We start from the raw sequence: 8,382 nt of genomic DNA, 5'->3' as shown, positions 1-8,382 counted from the left end.
TCTTCCACACTGTAGCAGTTCTGGAAAGAGACGTTCAACACGTTTGGTCGAGTTCATTTTTAAATTAATGCCTGAATGATGCACCTCTAATGTCTACAGTGCTTTACAAAACAATACATACTCCTCATACCTTTTCCCATTCATTCTCTTTTCACTTTTTACCTCTTCTAGAATGTGGCAGCATGTTGGAGTAGCTCTACTACTTTCATTCATTCCTCTTTTTCTGGTGGAAACATTTTTGGACAATTATTCTCTCTTGTACTGGATGGTGTGCAGCTGGAAAGATTTCTAGTGATACTTTTTACTTTTTGACATTTGTAACCATAGCAACAAGGTGGTTTACAATCACGAGCAGCTAAGTAACACTACAAAAACCGAAATAATACCTCAACTGCAGAAACAAATTTCAGATTAGTCGAAAAGATTAGTCAGGAGCAAAGAGTAGAGAGAAAAGGAGGAAGTTCAAGCCATCTTTTGGCAATGTGGTATTGTTTGCAAACAAGTTGGGTGAACTCCAGCCAGAGTATATGGAAAGCAGCGTTATGTGGTTCATTGAGATATGGCTGCGGGATTAAGACCAACTCCAATGTCTCTCTGTCGGTCTTCCTCACAATAAGCAGGCAGATATTTAAAGAGAAGCGGCAAAAGCAACGGAGGAGGATTAGCAGTGGTCGTCAACAACGGATGTTGTAATCCAGGACATTTTACTGTGAAGTGTCGTCTCTGCAGCCCAGGTAGAAAACTGTTAGCAGCAATATTTTGTTCATATTATTCATCAAGAGAGTTCAAAAGTTTTATTTTGGAAACCACTTAAATCTCACCATCAACTGTTGCAGAGAATGCAAGTGATATGATCAGTTCAGATGTTGCTAAGCTACAGACACAACACTCCAGTGCTTTTGTGGAAATATCTGGAGATTTTAATCACGCTTCATTCTCTGCTACATTTCCAAAGTTTCCACACCTTGTCAGTGCCTCTACCACAGAAAGCAAAACATATGATTTTGTTTTATGCAAAAGTTAGAGATCCATAAATCTCCAAATGCCCCTAATTGCCCATTGAGGATCCACAAACCTCACTGGATAAGTCAGAGAGCTTTCTTGTCTTAAATATAAATCCTTTGCTTAGAGGCAGCCTGTAACAAAGAACTATGAGAAAATGGTCACAGGAGGCTGAAGACGTAGATTCCAGTCATGTGGAGATGAAATCAATGCCATTACTGAGTGTATGACTGACTCTAAACTTCTGCATGGACAACATCATACCAGCCAGCAAAGTGAAATGCTTCTCCAGTAACAAACACTTGACTAACAGTGACCCGAAGGAACTGCTAAAAAAAAGAGCCTTCAGGAAGGGAGATGGGGGACTATTGAGGAGCATACAGAAGCAACGTAAAGTCAAGATTAGAGAAAATAAGAAAGCATACATGAAGCCAGAGAGGAAGCTCTAACAAAACCATATCAGAGCTGAGTGGTCAGGGATGAAGAAGGTCTTATGGTAAATACTTGTTGAGGAAGCTTCGGTCTGTCAGTGCATCTCTTTTACAAGTCTGTTGTGGAGAGTGCAATCTCTTCTGTCTTGATTTGTCAGGGTAGAAGAATCAGAGCCGTGAACTTAGGTTTAGCTAGTTTACCTTCTTAGATAAAGAAGGATATTCTAGGGACTACATATTGTGCAAAGAAGGAGTCTTCATAAAATCAAGAACATGATTGAGAACCCTGATCATCTTCTTCATAAGACAGTTATACAACAAGACAATATTTTTTATTTGGATTTAATATGATAGACCAACGTAAAATAGTGTTGGTCTACTTGAGGCTCCGAAAGTCTTGACAAATATTGATATTTGATCTAAGCGATTCCATAAAAAGTGTGAGCCTTAATCAGAGTTTCATGTCCTTTGCAGCCTTTGACAAGTTTTCTTCAAGGATCGCTCTGTCTTTTAATCCATTTTCCCACTAACTCTAACCACCGTCAATGCCACTGCTGAAGTAAAGTATCCATGAAGTGGCAGAATGAGAGCACAACCCGTAGTTTTCCTGTCAGATTCTGCGTGGATCTCTGTGGCTCTCAGTTGCCTTGGCTGCTTCACTAAGTAATATTCTTCCTATTCAGTCTTTCAGTTCAGGTTCATGGTGACATATCTTAGTAGTACGGTAGGCCCCATAGTTTTTCCATTTTCAGATAACAGACAATGCTCCAGATGTTTTCCAAAACTTATGATATTGTTTTCTAAACTAGTTCTATCATAATTATGACTGTAGAGGACCCAACTGATAAGAATTCATGGAAAACATTTTAAAAGGTCTTTATTATAGGAATGAGGCAAAATCTCCAAATAAAAAAAAAACATGAGTTGACTTGTATTTCATAAACAGGAAATAATTTGAGGGGAAAAACTCAGGTGCAAGCAAAGCTTGATGGAAGGATCTGACAAAGAACTAAAATGACTAGAGCATATCAATACAGGGACAGGTCACTGCATGACAAGGACCATGTGGTGGTTAGTTGATCTATTCAGCTGTGAGAAGTGTGAATCTAAGGGCTGAGAAACAGAAGGATAAGCAGCATAAATATGAGCTTATCAACAAAATACATTGAAGTTTGGAGTTGTAATGTGACAAAATGTTCAAAAGTTCAAAGGGTATGGATATTTTTGTGAGACAAGGAGACTGAGGAGGTGCAACAAAAATATTTGAAATTACACTAACTACTAATGACATGTGACATCACACAACATATAAAATATAATCACAATGTTATATATCCTAATAATGATGTGTTATTTTGATGCAAATTGTCAACAGCTTTAAGTGGAAGCTTTGCTACATTTACAGAAAGCATCCAAGTTAACCAGCCCAACGTGACTGAGAAAGGATCGAGACGTAAATAACAAAGTTCCTGAAATGTTCAGAGACTGAGTTTCAGATGCTCAATAAAGGTTAATTTGCAATCCTGAGGAAAACCATTGCTGCCTGCCTGCTGTTTGATAAGAGACTCCAGGCCCAAGTCAAAACAGCTTTGGTCAAAGGTTATATTTAATTAGTCCAAAATGTTAGCTTTTCTACTAGAGGAATAGTCTTAAGCTTAAAGCTGACACTGCATAATGATTGTTGGCCAATAAAAAGTTTTGTTGTATTTATTGCAGATCAATGTTTGCGACCATCAGCCTGTGACTAAGATTTCAGATGCTAAATAGTTCACATCTTGGAGTCACACATACTCAGGTATTAACTGAATAAGTCTAATAATTTTTTTTCAATTTTTTTTTTAAACTGGATTACTTTTGTGCAATTTTGAGAGCATTCAAACAATTTGGGAAAAAGTCAGAAACCCTACAGATGAAAACTAATTAAAACAAATAGTTAACACGAATGACAGCCTGGGAAAAAACACAGTGTCATACTGAGCATAGAAAGAGTTTTGTGTGTCCGTTATTTCCCAGTGCAATCTACCAGGCTCATCATCCTTGGAAATCACACTCAAGAGTCAACTGCCCAGTAACACAGCAAGTGAAAGATAATGTGAGTGCCTGCAGTGAAACACTGAGCAGTTTTCAACACTCCAGATGGAACAACAGTCATACTTCCCATTTCCTTACTAAGGTTCTTGAATTTTGTTTTTCATTTAAATTTTTTTTTAGATTATCAATAAATCTCAAAGACACCTGTAAAAAGGTGTATTCTCTCATCTCCCCAGTATTTTTCTTTTCTTACAGGTGCCCCCTGCAATAATTGATGCATGCTCACCATGGTTACCTAAAGGTGTTTAAAGGCCAGAGCAGTGTCAGGTTCTCTAGCAGTGGAAATGGGCCATGCTGTGGGTGTTTGAACACACCTTCCACATGGGTTACATACACTTGTAACCAATGAAGGTTACATGTACTATTTGTTACATCCTTACTAAAATATAACATGTAATAAATTATGTCTCAACAGACCATTTTGACTAGATTGCTTATGTTTGTAAAGAAGAAAACCTGTTTTTCCTCACAGAAACCTTATGTTAACGTTGATTGAAACGGACAGAGCTCACCTGGCCACAACTTCATTGTCAACTTTAACGATGCAGTAAGGATCACTCGTCCCAGATCTGAAAATTAGGAGAAAACGTTGGCAGGATGGTCACATAGTAATTAATTAAAATACATTTCCTTTTTCCTTTTTAATGATGCTCAGGTCAATACGAGCAGGTAAACATAGTTGTTGTTTTTTTTTACATGTGGTTCTTTGAATTTATTCAAATGAGAAATCAAAATAGAGTTCTTCGGAAACCAAATTTTAGACGTAGGTAATTTTATCAGGTAAGGCTGCAACACAGAAGCACATGCCATTCAGAAATTACTTACACGTCTTTGGCCGGAAGGTTCCTGCCCTCGACAATCCGAAAATAAAGAGACGTGTTTTGGGCCATTTTCACTCCGGTAATGTATTTATCCGCCGAGTATCTCTTATGTTGCCATGCGAGCTGGTATAAATAGCCCCCCTGCCTTTCTGCGAGTGAGTTTTCTCCGTTTCATGACACCTTCAGCTCGTGACGGCGCTCTGCCCACCAGCAGCGCGCGACCCAGGCGCGCTTCACGGTCCAGTCAGTGGAGCGGGTTAAAGCCGCGAGCCCCATGTAAATCTACTTTACATGGGGCTCGGTTTTACAGTCCACTGTTGTACCAAATAATTCAGTCCATGGATGGAGTGAACAATGCGAGCCTCAGTCAATCCGAGAAGCTTTTAATGGGGTTTAAATATAGTATTAAGATGAAAAAAAAAAAAAACAAAAACAGTAAAATAAACGGGTTTAATAGCTTGTTTACAAAACCACAAGGCGTGGTTCTCCTTCTGCGAAGTCAGAAACTCCTTTCTGTTTCCGGGATAAAATTACAACTTAGTTCAGGTAGCACTATTTGTAGAAGCGTCTGCGTAACAGTCGTAATACATTTTAGACAATAAATTTGAAGCTCCTGTCCTTTGATATAAAGCGCCATCTGTTGACCATTTGTATTGAGTGCCAAAAGTTGAAAGCGACCAAGTCTGTAACAGCTGCTACCACAGCGCTCTGGACTCCAGAGGGCGCTGTTAGGAAGCTAGATTAAAATTCAAATGGTCACTTTCAGCTGTTATCAAAAAACCTTATTATAATTGAAGAAAGTCCGTATACTTGAGGAAAACATTTAATTTTCATGTGACTTTCTTTATCCCACGTTTTTTGTTTTTGTTTTTGGTTGGACCTTGAGTCTGAGAAAATATTGAAACAAATTCTAACAACAAGTTATAAATTTTACTTTCACAGCCCAAGTTTTTGTCTTCCCTAATTGCAATTATGAGACGCGTTACACAAAGTCACAATTTTGGGTTTCAATACCAAAATGTGGACTTTTGGTATTGAAAGAGGTCAAGTCTTTCATCAAGGAACAAAGTAAAAAAATATCAAAATATTACAGGAATAAAGGAACAACAATGACAACCAATTGCATGTATATTAAAATATTAAAGTTATAGAGAAACATAAAGTGGACATGAACTAATCTGACACTCATGATTGGTATGTAACAGATATAAAGAAAGAAAGCAGTTGAAGGAAAAAGTTTATATTACTTCAAAAAATATGACATGATATGTGGAAAAATTATTCATAAGTTCATTCAGTTCTCATTTTAATAGTTAAGGTTCATGGAACTTTTCTCCGGTTTATGTTGCCACACCTAGTCCAGTAGAGGGCGGCAATACACTTATGTACTGATTGCCAAGCACCAAAAACATTCAAAGAAGAAAAATCTCAGCAAATACAGACAGGCGGGTTTACAGGCAGCTATTTTTGGGGTCCTCTTAGATTAAACAGACATACAGTTAAAACAACTTGTCTGCTTCGGTTTATTACATAGATTTGTAAAATTATTCGGATTTTAGTAACATAAAAAAATAATAGTTTATATCCATGGTGTTGTAAATTACTTCAGCGATGTTCCTTCTTAAAGTTTGAGCCATGAACAGTAAAATGGGGTTAGCTGAACTTGGTAACGTTCATTATCTATTTTGACCAACGTTTCAAGCAGTTGTTTTTATAGTTTAAAAACATGGATGATTATCCCGTAGTACCCGACAGTGATTCAACAAAACTACAGGAGAGACATTACTACTTGCTATCTGAACTGCAAACTTTAGTCAAAGACTTACCAAGGTATGTTTTTTTTCCTCATAATATCTTCCCTACAGAATAACTTCAGCAACTAAAGTTACTTGAATTCAATAGAACTCGCATTACTTACTTAGATGTACTGTAGTTTGTCGCCTATAAAAATCATAATGGTAACTCTGTTTTACTACATTGCTGAGAATATTTATTTATGGAAGCTAAAATATACCAACAACAAACTTGTAAATGTATTTTAGTGTCAGAACACAGGCAGGTTTAAACTTGACTTTTATGACTTGTTCTTTTTCCCCATTGATCAGCTCCTTCCAGCAGCGGCTGACCTACAACACGCTGAGCGACCTGGCTTTAGCCCTCATTGATGGCACAGTATATGAGATTGTGCAGGGCCTCCTGGATATTCAGCATCTGACAGAAAAAAATCTGTACAACCAAAGGCAGAAGCTGCACTGTGAACATCAAGGTCTGTACCAGTCGTACAAAACGTAGTCAAAAACAGATTTTCATAAAAATTATAAATCAGAAATTCGCTTAGTTTTTTTTTTTTTTTTTTTTTTTGCCTGCAACTTACAAATTATTTTAACTCTTTTTCCTCCCCCCTAAGCACTCAAACAAGATCTGGTTCGAAAACACAAGGATGCATTACAGTCATGCAAGCCGCACAACCTCTCACTTCTCAAGACAAGCCAACAAACTGAGCTTGAGGTGAGAAATAAAACCTCAGTAGTTATGTTTACACCGAGGAATTCCAGACTGTTATGTGTATTATGTTTTGTTTATGGGTTTCAGGCTTTGGAAGTTCGGGTTCGCGATGAGCAAAAGATGATGGATAAGAAGATTGTTGTAGAAATGGACCAAAAAGTGACTGACCAGCAGAACACCTTGGAGAAGGCAGGAGTCCCAGGGTTTTACATCACCACTAATCCTCTGGTAAATGTTCTTATTTCTTTCTGATTCACTCTAAACAGATTTTTTTTTTTAAATGAGTCAAACATCCATCAGATGCAGATTTACATCTTCTCTAACCACTCTTCGACCAATTATGCATATTACTGCAGGAGCTCACGATGCAGATGAACCTGCTTGAACTGATTCTCAAGCTTCAGCAGAAGGACTCGCAAGCTGGACTGCTCTGAGAAAGATGTGCCAACAGAGGCAGTGTTGTCTATTTTTTTCATATACAAAAGATAAAAAAAAAAAAAAAAGATGTGATCAAAGATTTGGCCACATCCTGGAAGAATTAAGTTTTGGCCTGAAGGAGAACAGTGGGACATTTTGACAGACCACATCATAGTTAAGAAATGATAAAAGTGGACCTAATTCCTGTTAATGCACTGCAAACTTTCTTAAGGACACTTTGCCTGTTATTTCGTGCTGCGACTTAAAGCAGGGGGACAGTTTTGTTAAACACTTATGTATCTCTCATTACCTTTCTGAGAAATACCCACAGTTTTGAGTATTTCCAGTTTTTGGTTGTTTTTTTTTGCACTAATCCACAAAACTTACTTTGTCCCATGTGCACTTGGAAGTTTCATCTGTTATTAGTTTATGGTCTGGTTTTATTGAGTTTAGTGTTATCATGACATGTGTGATCTTACTTTAGTTGTCAGTAAAGTTTTGTTTTTGCAATTATGTTCCTAATGAATGTTAATCTGCTGAAACTGTGAAGAATAAGTCTTTAGGTTAGTTTTGTTTTTTTGAAAAATTTCATAAATAAAACAGCTGGGCAAAAACTGCATGTCACCCGAAGTCATAAATCACACTTTTGAAAGACCCATTTTTTCTGCTTCCTGAAGTGGACATTGTTAATATGAGGAATAATCCCATCATCTGGATAAACCTTAAGTAGAAATCTGCTTAATAGAACTGAAACCTGTTGTCTATGTACCACAAACATACTGCAAAGCACAAAATTATATTTCCGGTAGATCTGTGTGTAAATTATCTTAGATTAAAATGTTATTTTACCTTAACCTACATGTTTCTTCAGATTCAGATTTAAAGGGTCTTAAATGTGTCAAAATACTACAATCAGCCACAGATTATCAGCAAAAAAGTTGCAATGTCTGTGTCTTGCTTGACTGGAAGAATTCACAAGCATTGATAATTGTGAGTGTGTGGGGAAAGTTAAGAATCTACACAATTTCTGCAGCCTGTGCTGTTCTAAAGCAGATGGAGGGCAGATCTTGACAATATATCACTAAGGATCTGTCCTCTCTAGTTTATCCCGATTA

At 37.3% G+C, this 8,382-nt stretch overlaps 2 protein-coding genes across 5 annotated transcripts in view; one reads left to right on the top strand and one right to left on the bottom strand.

The window, feature by feature from the left end:
* The window catches only part of rasal1a (RAS protein activator like 1a (GAP1 like)), a 25,447-nt gene extending 20,443 nt beyond the window's left edge, over positions 1-5,004 (bottom strand). For 2 of the 3 annotated variants that reach the window (XM_014992534.2, XM_014992535.2), the window contains exons 1-3: positions 4,350-5,003; positions 4,037-4,093; positions 1-20 (exon numbers count right to left, since the gene is read on the bottom strand). The exon at positions 1-20 is cut by the window's left edge and continues 94 nt beyond it. In XM_014992534.2, the coding sequence (XP_014848020.2) occupies positions 1-20; positions 4,037-4,093; positions 4,350-4,414 (142 nt within the window). In that variant the 5' untranslated portion in view covers positions 4,415-5,003. Of the gene's footprint in view, positions 21-4,036; positions 4,094-4,349 lie in introns of all 3 variants that reach the window. The other variant, XM_088009012.1, reaches the window with a different exon arrangement.
* A 771-nt stretch (positions 5,005-5,775) lies between these two features.
* dgcr6 (DiGeorge syndrome critical region gene 6) lies at positions 5,776-7,881 on the top strand. Of its 2 annotated transcripts, XM_014992545.2 has the most exons (6): positions 5,776-6,011; positions 6,091-6,175; positions 6,451-6,611; positions 6,753-6,853; positions 6,938-7,078; positions 7,207-7,881. In XM_014992545.2, the coding sequence occupies exons 1-6, from the start codon at positions 5,981-5,983 to the stop codon at positions 7,282-7,284; spliced, it is 597 nt and encodes a 198-aa protein (XP_014848031.1). In that variant the 5' UTR covers positions 5,776-5,980; the 3' UTR covers positions 7,285-7,881. The 2 variants fall into 2 exon arrangements, with proteins under 2 accessions (XP_014848031.1, XP_087865147.1); XM_088009021.1 differs by having other exon boundaries at positions 5,777-6,175.
* The last annotated feature ends 501 nt before the right edge of the window (positions 7,882-8,382 follow it).

Source organism: Poecilia mexicana, unplaced genomic scaffold (genome assembly GCF_051168715.1).
Source record: "Poecilia mexicana isolate PSO_F unplaced genomic scaffold, ASM5116871v1 scaffold_9, whole genome shotgun sequence".
Lineage (NCBI taxonomy): Eukaryota > Metazoa > Chordata > Actinopteri > Cyprinodontiformes > Poeciliidae > Poecilia > Poecilia mexicana.
Note: the sequence above shows the minus strand (reverse complement) of the source record. Positions and strands in the feature narration are given on the sequence as shown.